This window comes from Gopherus evgoodei, chromosome 6 (assembly GCF_007399415.2).
Source record: "Gopherus evgoodei ecotype Sinaloan lineage chromosome 6, rGopEvg1_v1.p, whole genome shotgun sequence".
NCBI classification, from domain to species: Eukaryota; Metazoa; Chordata; order Testudines; family Testudinidae; genus Gopherus; species Gopherus evgoodei.
The window spans coordinates 124,346,786-124,361,494 of NC_044327.1; the positions used below are offsets into that span (position 1 = coordinate 124,346,786).

Genomic DNA, 14,709 nt, shown 5'->3' on the forward strand with positions numbered 1-14,709 from the left:
CCCTCCTCTGCGCTGCTGCCCCCTACAGGGCAGCCGGAGCGGCGAACAAAAAGAAAAAAAGGATTTGAGGGAATGCCGCCCCTTAGAGCTTGCTTGGCTGGTGCCTGGAGCTTGCTTGGCTGGTGCCTGGAGCCGGCCCTGCCCGCCACTTATCCTGCTCTCGACAGATTCTGCAAACTCCAAACAGGCTAATCTGTGTGAGCAGCTGGATTCTTGGGTGCATGTTTTGACCAGGACCCAGAGTCAGAATCTCATGAGGTTTTGCCCATTGGAGGCAACAATTCAGGCACATCGTCAGCTGCTTCTTCTATCTCTTGCATCCCACTGTCCAATACGCTTGAAAATAACTAATATTTTCTTATTGCCTTTTCCTATCTCCATTTAGCAAACCTTTTCCCCCTCCCCCATTTCTTGGGGTCTGATCCTGCTCCCATTGAAGTCAATAGAATTCCCATTTGTTATCAATGTTGTGGGATCTGGCTCTTCCGTTTCTAATAAAGCCCAAACTAACTTGGTTACTGTTGTTGGCCTAGCTGCAAAGCTCATTGCCTGACCAGAACTTCCCCAGCCTTCATGTCCATCTCCATTGGCTGTTACCTGCAGGGCCGGCTCCAGGCACCTGCCCAGCAAGCAACTGCTTGGGGTGGCCAACGGTGAGGGGTGTCACATCCGGGTCTTCGGTGGCAATTTGGCGCCAGGTCCCTCACTCCCTCTTGGAGCAAAGGACCAGCCGCCGAATTGCCACTGAAGCGGTGGCAGTAGAGCTGCAGATTGCGATTTTTTTTTCCCCTGCTGTTTGGGGCTGCAAAAACTCTGGAGGCAGCCCTGGTTACCTGTCAGGTGCACAGACACTGATGAAGTCTGCCCATTGTGTGTCGCTCTTGGTGCGAGTGTATACAGGTTTTAATTTCTTGCTGTAGAGCAACAGGGATGAGTCTGCATCAAATTGCGTCTGAGCTCTGTGTGTACAAACCTTTGTTTCCTTGTGTGGGAAAGACCCCAATGTGATAAGTGAGGTTTGAATTCTGCCCTGCTACATTTTAATGATCTGTACGAAATGCACAGTTAGAGGAATATGTTGTCTTATAAAAAAAGACCTTTAAATATCCTGATATAATTTTATATTGTAGATTATTTTGAATCTCATGTGTGTACACACACACACACACACACACACACACACACACACACACAGAGGCAGGTTATAGATATTTGGGGTGCCCAAGCACCAGGAATATTCAGGGCTGGGGGCCCTGCTCCAGCAATATTTGGAGCTGGGTCTCTCCCTCGGCCCTGCCTGGATCGGCCCCCTGCCTCCCGCCGCGTCCCTGCCTGGAGCAGGTCCCGGCCCCCGCCTGCCACCTCTCCCCCTGCGTGTCCCCCCCAGCCGCCCCGCCTCCCTGCCTGGCAAAAGCGGCGCGCGCTTCTCCCTTGCCTGCTGGTGCTGCCGGAGTAGAGCGATTCCCCGCAGAACTGCTGTCTGCTGCCCCAGGGTCCTAGTGCCTGCCCCCCACTATGGCAAGGCAGGCTGCCCTTACCCTGCTCTAGCCCAGAGCCTCTCCAACGCCCCAAGCCCTCATCCCCCACACCCTAATCCTCTGCCCCAGCCCTGAGTGCCTCTGCATCATGAACCCCTCATCCTCAGCCCCACAGCCCTCACCCCACACCCCACTCCTCTACCCTAGCCCTGAGCCCCCTCCTGCATCATGAACCCCTCATCCCCCAGCCCCAGCCAGAACCCTCATCCCCCGTGCACTCTAATCCTCTGCCCTAGCCCTGAGTGCCTCCGCATCATGAACCCCTCATCCTCAGCCCCACACCCCACCCCTCTGCCCTAGCCCTGAGCCCCCTCCTGCATCATGAACCCCTCATCCCCCAGCCAGAACCCTCATCCCCCTTGCACCCTAATCCTCTGCCCCAGCCCTGAGCCCTCCTCCTCAGCCCCACAATCCTCACTCCACACCCCAACCCTCTGCCCTGAACCCCCTCCTGCATCATGAACCCCTCAGCACCAGCTAGAGCCCTCATCCCCCCCTAATCCTCAGCCCCAGACCTAAGCTCCCTCCTGCATCATGAATCCCTCATCCACAGCCCTCACCCCTGCACTCCCTCCTATCCCCAAACTCCATCCCAGAGTGTGCACCCCCTCCCCTTCCCACACACCCCTTCCCACCCCCAAACTCCCTCCCAGAACCTGCACCTCTCACCCCTTCCTATGCCCCCAGCCCAGAGCCTGCACCCAAACTCCATTCCAAAGCCTGCACCCCTCACTCCCTCCCGCACGCCCACCCCCTGCCCCAGCCTGGAGCCTGCAGCCAAACTCCATCCCAAAGCCTGAACCCTGCACCCCTCCTGCACCCTACTCCCCAGCCCAGGATCTGCACCCCTGACCTCCCCTCCCAGAGCCTTAGGCAGGTGGGGGCGGAGTTGGGGGACTGGTTTTAGGCACCACCAAAATTTCTACAAACTTGCCACCAGAGTGTGTGTGTGTGTGTATATATATAATATTTCAGATTTGAATCTTGCATACTGAACATGTAATTATATATACTCTAAAACAGACTTCAATTTGGGGGGTGAATTTGCTCCTCCGTCCTGCATGTAAAGGCCTGGACAGACTGGTTATAGCCACGAGTACAATGTGCAGAAAGGAGACATTGAAGATTACAGACTTCTGCTACTGCACCTTTTTCCTGATCTAACCTCTCTCTGCTCTGCCCGTCCCAGTCCTCCCTTTGGATCTTGGCCAACACTACAGCCCACTACTCTTTCAAATCTCGCCCCCCAAAGAGTTCTGTCGATGCTTCCCAACCCAATCGATCTGAAGTATTAACTGAGCGCTGGTCATGTAAGTGTTCCTCTTCTGCTGGGCCTTTGATGCAAGCTTGCCAATTCAGCACAACCCTCTATGCTGTTCTAGTCCTGGGTCTCCAGAACCATTCTGCCAATGCACCTCAATACTCACCTTGAGCTTCCTGGGGTATGGACTTCTGTTTTCCTCCCGTTCTGGAATGCATAGCCAGTAGCACATATACTGTGTCGTTTCCAGTGCAAGACACCTATGGACGTAGGGAACTTCAGTGGCTGGATCTCCATATATGATGGCCCATTGGGCTGACTCTATTTTTCTCTTGCCTCAGTTTGGAGGGGAGTGGGGGTGAGAAAGTGATCCCACGGGTTCCTATAAATGCAAGTGAATCCCTGACTTTAGTGTGGTTGAAAATGATGATGTAACACTCTCAGTGAATTTAAACAGTGATTCTCACTCTTTTCCATGCTAGACCCCCTTCCCATCTATCTGAAATCCCCAACCCATTTGGCAACATGGGCGATTGTGATCCCAACATTTGTTTGTGATAGTCCCTATCCCTGTTCTAGTAGTTGCAATTCCCAAGATGAGAACCCCGTATTTAAAAGATGCCAGAAGCTGGTCAAGCCTGGATTTCATTTGCAAATCCAGACCACAGAGTATTAAAAGAACAAACAGGTGAAGTGCAGATGAGAAAATACATCCCTATTTATCATAGTATTGTCACAAATGCACACCAGAGTAGATGGTTCAGTGATACATCCTAGCACTTATATAGTGCTTTTTCATCATTTGTTCTCAAAGTGCTCAACAAAAGAGATCAGTATAATTATTCCCATTTGACAGGTGGGCAAACTGAGGCATAGTAACTTGATCAGTCACCTAGCAGGTCAGTGGTACAGAGAAGACTAGAATCAAGATCTCCTGAGTCCCAGTCCTGCATTCTCTCCACTAGGCAACACAGTCTCAGCATGAGAGCGAATTGGTACAGAGCCTTTGTGAGTAGTGTCCAAATGTTACTTCCATCTGAAAGCTGTAGCAACAGAATTGAACCCAGAGCTACAGCTAGGGCCTTTCATTAAAGATTACTGGGATGGCTGAATAGTAAGGTCAGGGCCATAGTATAAGAACTAGTACTCAGAATATTGTACCCTTTTTTCTGCTGGGATTTCCAGACTGATGCAGGGCAGTAGATGGTCTTAGTTTGTTTCTTGCTTACAAAAACTGCTGCTCAATAACTTTCAAAGTGGTGCACTGTGTTTTAGGCACATAACTCACAATATGGAAGTCATGCAGCTAAGCCCCCGTGCATCACTTGAAAAATGGAGGGGTTAAAATGCAGCCCCATATTAATTGCCCAAGAGTGACGCTCCTATCTCAGTCCTGAGAGTAGAGAGAGCGATTATTTAGTTAACAGCAGGACTCCAATAAATAAATGCTTTTCGAAAAGATCTTTTTAGTTCAGAGTGTAGCTAACCACAGGGCAATGTCATGCACGTTTGAAATGTGGATCATTTCACTGTATTTGCTCTCTGATTTAAAGAAGCCGGTCCTGAAAGCAAACGCCAAAAGTATGAGTATTCTGCGCAGCCAATCTTAGAGAGAAAGAAAGCAAGCTGCCATCAAAAATCAAGGTTCTTCTTTGAGTTGTCCTAGACAGTGTCTAAAATCACTTCAGAATCAATAGGATAGATAAGAGGAAGGTGTGAAACCGCTAGCAACGCAATATTGAGTTCAGTTTTTCAGGAGGTGAATTAGAATGGTTGTAAGCATGTGGAAATACTTTCATTTCTAGCCTGACGTTTTCAGTTTCTAAAGGAGTCTGGAAAGGCAGATGGTTTCAAACCGTAAAATGTTGATGATAAAAATGACAAGCGCGGTCCGTGGCTATTATAAAAGCTTTTTATTATTGTGATTAGAGCAATCGTATGTAAGAGTGTGGAGGTAAATTTGGAATAGACCTGAATTTATTAAGAGTTTAGCACAACTGGGCTAAAATGAAACTTCACAAGCAAGTGGTAGAAGGGAGCTTTCAATCTGGGGCCGCAGAACTCCATCAACCAACAGCCCCTATCCCTGCAGCTGCAGCAGGCTGCAGAGTTACAAGTGATACATCACCAAAGAAAACCATGAGGAGTCCTTCTGACACCTTAGAGACTAACATTTATTTGGGCATAAGCTTTCATGGGCTAGAACCCACTTCATCAGATGCAGGGAGTGGAAAATACTGATGGGAGGTATAAATACACAGCATATTAAAAGATGGGAGTCACCAGAAAAAATTCTCATTGGATGATTGTTTCCAAAGCATGACATTTGCTAGCTGCTTAAGGAAATAGTAACTCTTATACAAATTGAGCCTCCTGTGAATATCCTGCTGTGTTTTTCTGTGCACTTGAAGCACAGAGATTGCTGCATTCTATGTAAAAAGCTGTTTAAGTGAATGAGAAGAAAATTTGAGCTAATTTGGAAATTAAGGGCAAAAGTCTTTCTTATCTGCGCTGCAAATTGCGATTGCATCTTTGCTTCTCATTGTGTGAACTGTTATTGACACCAGTAGACTTGCCAATGTTGTAACCAATTCAACGGAGCCCTGCAGGGCAGATAAGTGATCTGTAGTGTGACTCAGATGGAGAGAACATTAGTTAGCGGCAATAAGAATTTTATGGTTGCTAAGCTGTAGTGGAACAGAATAGGACATCAGTTAATGTGTCACAAAGATATCACTCACCATTGCAGTAAAGGAGAGGAAAAGAAAGCTTGAAGTAAATTAGTGGAAGTAATTTTTGCTTATGCTTGCCTATCTTTAATGGGCTTCCTAACCAGGATTTTGGCGCAATGACAAAAGACACAAACACGCCACATCCCTTAAAGACTCCATCCAAAGTCTTTGAATTATACCCATTGCGTGGTGTGCTAGGATTTTAAGGCCTTGTGTCGATAGATCTTGCTGCAGATTTTAGCAACCATGCATACACAGTTTAACCTGTGCCTGAAGACCATGTGGTAGGTCAGTGTGGCTAGATCCAATGCTGCTGGAATGCTGGGGTTGGGGAAGGGGGGAAATGTGCTATCCAGTAACATCACAACGACATACTGTCTCATTGCTTGGAAAACACAGCAGAACTGCTTGTTTGCAGAGAGATCCTTACAAAATACTTGTACAGAACTGTTTTTTGTTAATAGAAAACAAATGAGTTTTGACTGTTAAATTATATGTGTGATGAGGTTTGTCTGTGCTAAGTAAGCTGCGCAGTGCTGTAAGTGATAACAAATGGGTGCTAAATGGGCTGTTTTGGTGCTTTATTGGATTGTTTTTGTAAACTTGTAATGATTTGTTTGTCATGTTAATTAAGAACTAGCAGTTCCCTGCTATTATTTTTCTGAATAGTTAATAAAATGGCCATGATACATGTCTGTGTGAAATTGTTCATCACTTATCAAGGTGATCAAAACTCCTTTGGTCTAGTGTAATCTGTCAGTTTGGTTGTGTGTGCTGTTGCAGGGCAGGGTGTACTTGGAGTTGCAAGGATTTGGGTGTGTGCAAGTGCCTGGGATAGTGTTAGGGGTCATGTGGCTGGCACTGCTGCTGGCAGGTATTGATGGTGCCATGACCAGGCTATTGGTGATGGAGATGGCAGGGGTTGGTGGTGTGTGAGGTGGCTGGTGGGTATCAATGAAGGGCCCTGGGGTGGCTGAGGTGCTAATGGGGATGACACTGACGGGTGAGGTGGTGAGTAAAAGTGATGGGGCAGATGTCACGTTGGGAGCGCCAGAGCAGGGGCTGGGAATGGGGTAGCACTGGGTGGCCATAGCAGCAGCAGAAGTGGTGGGGATGGCATGGGCAGGTGTAGGCAGGGTGGGTATCGGTGGTGGTGGGGTGGCTGAAAGGGATGTGGCTGGGCCCTAGGGAGGATGGGGCTGGTGGGCATCATGCTGGGCAGCTGGCTCTGGCAGGTGTGGGGACAGCAGTGGCACTGGGGGCCCAAGGGGGCAGAGCAGAGGTGGGCCCTGGCAGAGGGTGCTAGCAGCCCCGGCTGAGCTAGGTATCAGCTGTCTGGCTTTGCGCCCTGCCGCTGCCTTGTGCACCACTAGGGGGCGCCGCGGCAGAGCCGCGTTCCGTCCTGGGGAACGAATATGTCCCTCCTCGCATTCCATAGTCACCGCGGCGCTGATTGGCTGGGGTGGAGAGGCCGGTCATGTGACTCCGCCCCTGCCCTGGGCTTCCGGTGCGAGCTGCAGGAGCGCCGGGGATGGCGGAGGCCGCGAGACCCCCGCGCAGGGAGCGCCCCAAGCCCGGCAGGGGCAAGGCCAAGGTACGGGCCGCGCCTGGTCCCCGGCCGGGGTGTCGGGGCGGGGCTGGCGCCTGCTCCCAGAGCTGGTCCCCAAGCGGCCGGGCCGGGCCGGGGAGCGCAGCGCGACCGTGTCCCTGCGGGGGCTGACGGCCCCCCGGAGCCGCCCGCTGCTCCGAGCCCGCCCGCTGCGCGCTCGGGGGTGGGGGGAGGGGCGCTGTCCTTGTCGGGCTCTGCCCGGCTGGCCTCTTCCTGCTGTTTTGTTCTAGTTAAGGACGGCTCAGCCCCGCTCCCCTCCCTGTGACCGGGCGGAGCTGCTGATGTTTTCCGGGGTATGTCCCGTCCCATAGCGTGTGACCTTGTAGTTATGCTCCTGAGAAATGCGACTTTTGCCGAAATGATGTTAAGCGAATCCAATTTCCCCATGAGAATTAATGTAAATCGGGGGAGGGAGGGGTTAGGTTCTAGGGAATTTTTTTTTGTCAGATTGAAGACTACACCTATACATGCGTGTGCGCACACACACACAGTATAAGTTTTGAACAAACAATTTAATACTGTACACAGCAATGATGATTGTAGAGCTTGGTTGAGGTGGTGAAGTCAGAGGATGGGATATTTCCCAGGGAATGCCTTACTGCTAAATCGGGTGGCCAACCTGTGGCTCTTCAGGAAGTTAATATGTGTCTCCTTGTAGAGGCACCGACTCAGGGGATGGAGCTACAGGTGTCAGCCTGGGGGGTGTTTACTGCTTAATCCCGGCTCTGCTGCACGCCCTGTCCCCACTCCACCCCTTCCCTGAGTCTGCTGTGTCCTCCTCCTCCAGAGCTTCCTGCATGCCATGAAACAGCTGGTTGGGTGGTATAGGAGGGAGGGGGAGGTGCTGATCAGCGGGGCTGCCAATGGGTGGTGGGTTCTGGAGCTGATGGGGAGGGAGCGGTTTGCTGACATATTACTGTGGCTCTTTGGCAATGTAGGTTGGTAAATTGTGGCTTCTTCTCAGGCTCAGGTTGGCCACCCCTGTGCTAAATGATGACCTGGCACTCCTCCCACTCTGCGCAGCGCATGGCAGTGGGGTAATCAACGGACAGACGGGGGAGCTGAACTGCCCAGAAATTGATAGCCTGCTGGGTGGCTGCTGCACAGGGAATTTAGGGGATTTGATGTGAGACTGCTGGTCGACCCTTCCAAGCCCCCATGAGCTGGCTCTAGTGGGCTGCTCTTTCTGCAAGCAGTAGATAAAGTAGGCAGCCCGTACCACAAACTAAAAGGCAAGTCCAATCCTTCATAGGCTTGGCAAACTATTGTAGGAGGTTTGTGGAGTGGTTCAGTGACATTGTGTCCCCAATCACAGACTTATGTAAAAAGCATCAATCTAACAAGGCAGTTTGGTCAGAGGTGTGCCAGAAAGGCTTCAACAACTTTAAACGAGCATGTTCTCTAATTGATCAGTAATGTAACAACGAAACAATGTTAACCTGGATGACTTTAAATAAGGAGTTACTATAATTTATAATTAGCATCTCTTGCCTGTGGGCATCACTTGTCACATGGCTTTGCCATAGGATCTTAGCTCTCATTCAGTGTTTGAGCCTCTTTCCTTACTGATTTAAATAGCAGCCTGCTTTAGTCACTGAAAGAACTATCCCGTAATTCCAGCTGAAAGCAATTTCAACTTCTAATATTAATTATTGGGTTCCTGGTGTTTCAATCAAATTATAATGAGGCTTTGATTAACAGGGGATTGAATTAAAGGAAAGGGTTAGTTTATTTTTGCCTAGCAAACTGATAAACTTAACGGACTTACATCAGTCAGCTCTGGGGTGGAGCATTGTAACTACTCGTGTATATCAACACATTAAAACTAGGGCTGTCAATTAATCGCAGTTAACTCAAAAAATTAATTTGGATTAAAAAATATTATTGTTATAACCTTAATACATATTCTTTACAACTCTGAGATAGATGAGACCCAAACTGGGTCTCTTTTGCCACCTGCTTCCATTATAGGTTTTTTTTTCTAGTGAGAGAATGGTATGGTAGATCTCAAATTAATGAAGGCTGCACTCAGAAAGACCTTAAGACTTCTGGAATATGCTGCTCAAACAGTTTCACTTTTGTTTCTACTGCCTGTCCCTCCCTTCTCGCATTTATCTCCAGACTTCTTGTCCAGTTCTATTCCTCTCCCAACAATTTAACTTTTTGAAACTTTGCACTTTTAGAGAAAGGTAAGGAATTGACTCTGTGTACACAAATTTGCAGAGGGACAATAAGGCTGAGGTCTGTTATTTCTCACCTCTATATTATTTATTTATTTAAAAACATTTTTGCTGTTAACAAGCATGTTCTCTCTGGAGACATGAATCCACAGTTTGAGAAGTGCAAAACTAATCATCTCTGATGGTATCTTCTAGACTTAACACCGAGTCCCATTGGGCAGATGGAAGGATTAACCTAAATAATCTATACAGATGCCCCTGGAACTCCATAAGATTGGGTCCCTAATCCATTTACTTATTTACAAAACTTTTCTTAAACATTACATGAATATATTGTCTCATACTATAGAATTAGAATTTATAATCCCTATTCCATGACGAGATACATTATAACTCAAAGATATCTTAATTACAACTATCTTTAGATAGGTTTTTCCCTTAAAAAGCATTTTATCAAAAAAGATTTATTTTTATTAAATCATTGATTTTTATCACCCTGGGGCTGCTCACCGGCACCCAAGATCTAACTGTAGTGAGCAGACAAATGTTGTAGTAGTTCCTGTTTATCCTTTCAAATAGGACTACTACTCATCACTCTGGAGAGGCTGAAAGACCCTGGGCTGCTTTGCCAGAAACTTGCTAATATTTCACAGTTCTGTCTCCTGTTTGCTAAATAAATCTGTGATGGCTTGAAAAGTATCAGTATCTCTGTGATACATTGGGTGGGGTGGGGTGAGAAGTAGCTCCCTTTGATGGACACCCAGCCAGCCAGTTAGCTGTAAAATCCCTCTTGGTCTGTTCTCTGCATGCTTTGTAATACAAGCCTGGAGTGGCAAGTATTAATTTTTAAAATCCTTGCGGGCCCCCACTTCTGCACTTGGAGTGACAGAGTAGGGATTCAGCCTTGAGAGCCTCTAAAAGGTTAGCACATGGATGAAAAGCAGCTGTAGTTCTGCCTCACAGAAGTAATGTTGCCTGGAATGGGGAAATCCTTTGAACACACAGCCCTCCCCCTTCATCAAAGGCATCTCCTGTCAATTCATTAAGAAGGTATTGAGTCTTGGGGTGTTTCTGAATTCACTACTAATTTTGGACACCCCACCTAGGAAGTAACAATGCTGGGATATATTTGTTCACCTCTAGTTTGCCAGAAAATTACAAGCTGCTTTCCTTGATGAGACTATAGCTAGTGATCTCTGCTGATCATTTCCTGACTAAACTCTTGTGATGCAGTACATCTGAGGTTAAAGGTGGGGCCAACATGGGAACTCAAGTTTTCCAGAACGTATCAACCTTCATCCTTAGTAGAAAAACTGGCTCTGTTTAAATCCAGGGTAATTTCAGGGTACAAGTTGGGGTCCAACCACATCAGAACTTGCTTTTCCATTCGTAACCCACTGAACCATGTGTGATCCTCTGGGATAGTGTATCTGACAACATGATGTTCTTGGGAGCAGGAGATGAGGCATCCATCCTTTGCTGAACATGCTCAGTTGTGTAACCAAGACCTAGAAGGCAGGAAACTGAATCTGAGGTTTTCAGAGAGAGCTTCAAGTGTCACCTTTTTACAAAAGATACAATAAATAAAGATTAGTACGTACAACATCACTAACAAGAAACAAAACTCAATAAGGTGGCAAAGCTACTGAAGCTGCGAGAGCTGAAGAGCAGTTTACCACTGGCACCTGTGTAAATCTTAATTACTGTGTGTGACTCAGAACAGACTTAAAATTTTTATTAAAGCTAATGTTAAAATTATCTAATATACAGGTTGAGAAAAGAGTGTCTGTACATCTGGGTATAGTGCTTAGGTTATCCACAAATACAGAGTTTGTTTTTAGAGTCATGAGACACAGATAGTGCATAATCAGCAATAACCTACATTTAGGTGAATGAATTTAAGACTACAGTTTAGATATTTAGCATCCAAGTATTCGGGTACATTACTCATGAAAAAAGTTATACAGAGAGTTGGTAGAGGAAAGGAAAATATATCAATGAGTGAAGATTGTCCTTCAAGTAATTGAGAATTTAGGATTGGTTGTCCATTTAGAAAAAAAACAGTCCATCAGGAAAGTATTTGAGTTACTTTCCTGACTTACTACACTGTTGGATGTCCTAGAAGTAAATGACCCATAAGTGTGTAACTGTTCCATACAGAACTAGACTTCATGTATTTTAATATTGACTATTTAGTCTTCAAATACACAAAACCCAACCCATACGTAACTTGCTATTGGAATTAATTCTGTTTGACATAAAGTAAATAATCTCCCCCCCCCTTTTTTTTTTAACGTAAATTACCTAATAGGCACAACCAAATGTATTTCAGATGCCAGGCTCAGTCCTGTCACTATAAGTTGTCTTTTATATAGCAAAAGTGTCTTTTTGGGAACATGTTCAATGGAATTCAGCTTATGGGGCAGGAAATCCCCTGTGGGGTGGAAGGACTTCCTGTAGTCCCCTCACAACTCGAAAGTGAACTCATTTTGGCCCCTGAACCATCTGTCACATTTAAGTGCACTCTGTCCCGTCACTCAGGCAACATGGAGTTACTTTTAGACTCCTCCGCCCCCTTCCACACCCAGGCTCTGGCCAGATCTTATTGGCTTTTCCTTTAGTGTCTAAAACCTATGCTTTAATTTCTGAGCACTGAGTACTTTTGTCATGTCCGACCTCAATTACTGCATACTCTTAGTCTTTTGCATCTCTGCGTTCCAGTTTGTTCCTCTCCAATCCATTTTGTGCTGTGAAAATCATCTTCCTGTCCTGCCACTCTGATTACATCACTCTCTCCTTTAAATCCCTCCTCTGGTTCTTCTTGTCATCTGCATTAAATTCAGGCTGTCTCTGCTCTTTCTTACATCTCTGCTCTTCTCCCTTCCTACACATATTCCTTGTTTGCTCCCCTCAAACCTTTTATGTAGTTGTTCCCTTTGTATCTTCCTTCAACTCTTCCCTTTGAGATTCTTCCGTACTGCCCCAAATGCTTGCGGCAACCTCCATGATCTTCCGCACCAGTCAAACACCTCATTTTGAGGAGGGAATAAAAAATATTGCTTGTAGTAAGTACATTAACAGTTGCCAGCCTAATACTGAATATAAACCAATAAATCCAGCTATTAAATAATAATAGACCACAAATATCCAAAAAGAATAGCAACCAACTCAGTCTGCTTTTCGTGGAGTAACCAAACCTTCCTGCCTTGTGTTATGGCTGTAATCTGTTGTTTAGTGCAGTAGTGCCTAGAGGCCTGTCTGCACTGTGCTAGGAGGCATTGTACAGACACAGTGAAAAGATGGTTCCTGCTTGATAAGTTTACACTCAAAGTATAAAAAGAGAAACAACAGGTGTTATGTTCTTATTTGATTTTAGAGCCTGATCCTGCAGTCCTTATTCAGATGAAGTTTCTGTTGAGTTTGTAGAGTTTTTACCCTGAAAAGGAAGAAATGTCAGACTTCATGTAATCTGCCGGGGAATTCACGGTCAATTTTATGGGGAAGGTGCTCAGATATGGTGGTGGTGAGCAGCAGTATAAAGTGTTCACGTAAGAGAAGGGTTGGTTTCACCTGAATAAGAACTGTAAGATAATATCTTTGGATTTTTAAGCATCAAGGAGCATGGGGAATTTGTCTTACTTTCCTGTAAAGTCCAGACTAATGATCGTATAGAAAGAAGTGAACAGGAGAGTATAAAGTAGAGTATCCTTTTTTAAATGGAAAATGAGGCAAACACCATCTGCGACTGTGGTCACCAGGCATAAATGATAGAGCACATCATATCTGAATGTCCCCTTTGTTCTTTCGCCGGGGGCATGAAGGACATTCACTAGCTCATTGTGGTGGCAACGTGCTTAGATATAAATTTGTAGTTGTTGCTACATACCCAAGCCATACGAAAGAAGAACAGAGAGTGGGAGATGTGGGATCCAAAAGCAAACCAAATAAATTGCCATTTTATAAAGAAGCTGCAATTAAAAGGTATTCAGTGGGAAAGTGAAAACAAATATGCTAGGTTAGCTGGGGCGTTGATATCCATTGTTATCTGTTAGCTGCTTTATAAGGCAGAACCGCACAATCAGCTGCTCTGCTAGGAAATGTGTGAAACTCAGTAAGTGTTGAGAACTTTACTTTTGTTACTTAGCCTTTTTCCAGTTTTGAGCAGGGACTGAGGGCTCTTCATTAATTCCCTTTCTCTGACTTTTGTCACATGATGATTTCGGCAATCTGTTGCATAATATAGGGAAATTAGAGCAGTATAAGCTAACTTTCCCGGTATTTTCTCAGTTCAGCAGACTAAATGAGAGCAGAACTCTGGATTTTAGCCATTTGCCCAGGAGTGCTTATATCATACCCTGGTTATATTGTCATATCAGGTGATTATTCCACACGTTTGTGTTTTTGGTGAGAAAGTCATAAAAATATACTTCAGACTGGGCTAGCTGTTTGTCTCCTCACAAGCATAACCATCCCTGTTCAGTAATAGCTAATGTTAATTAAATAGGGAATAATCAATTTAAAATTCACACGTCTCATTTTATTCAGCTTTTCTACTTCTCCAAGTGACAGAATTCCTAATGAAACTGCTAATTTCTAATTTGTGGATTGCATCACAGGGTCAGTCTTTAATTAATTGGACATTGCAAGAGCAATATCAGCTGAAAATGTAGGTTTTGTGAAAATAAGCTCATACAGAATTGAAGACCATTAGACATGTTTCCATGAAATTAAAAACACATTCAATGTGTGTTTATATTGTGGTAGAGCCTAGAGGTTTTTCAGTCAAAGAACAGGGCCCCATTGCTTTACTCATTTGTACAGCATATAGCTCAGAGACAGTCCGTGCCCCAGAATGCTGACAGTTTTTCATTAACAACACGGTGAGCATCATTCCAAGACATGAAAGCCAGGAAGTGAAATTGACAGGGCACTGGCTGCTATCTTTTGGGACTAGGGGGTGGGGGAAGGTGGGGAAGTTTAAGAGTATGTTAGGCATGGTGGAGACTGAAAGTTACAGCTTGCACAGTTTCTCTCATGCTGTGTATTAACTGACATGCTTGGTTCCCAAACAAGATGTTGAGTAAGAAATAGGGGAATTGAAAAAAGAGGAAGTGAATAGAGGAACACAGTCTGTGTAACCATGAATCATGTGCAGAGTTTAGTGCCTTTGGCATGTCCGCATGGCCAGTAGACATCTGATGCATTTAAAATGTGCTCTGTTTAACAGAATCCCTTTTCATTTGTGGATTAAATGAAACAAGGGGCCTAGTGACTTTAGCTGGCTCACCAAGTATACTTATTGCATGTCAACATGCGAGTTGAAATATGCATTTGTTTCTTACCTTCATAACTACATAAATTAGGCTGGTGATGTAAGCTTTAGGTACGT

The 14,709-nt window shown here is 45.7% G+C and overlaps 1 protein-coding gene across 6 annotated transcripts in view; it reads left to right on the forward strand.

Moving 5' to 3' along the window:
* Positions 1–7,032: 7,032 nt before the first annotated feature.
* The window catches only part of EPG5 (ectopic P-granules autophagy protein 5 homolog), an 80,836-nt gene continuing 73,159 nt past the window's right edge, over positions 7,033–14,709 (forward strand). For all 6 annotated transcript variants that reach the window (XR_004001056.1, XR_004001057.1, XM_030567846.1 and 3 more), the window contains exon 1: positions 7,033–7,125. Coding sequence is in view for 4 of the 6 variants with exons in the window: in XM_030567846.1 (XP_030423706.1) it covers positions 7,063–7,125 (63 nt within the window). In the remaining 2 variants the exon portion in view is untranslated. The remainder of the gene's footprint in view (positions 7,126–14,709) is intronic.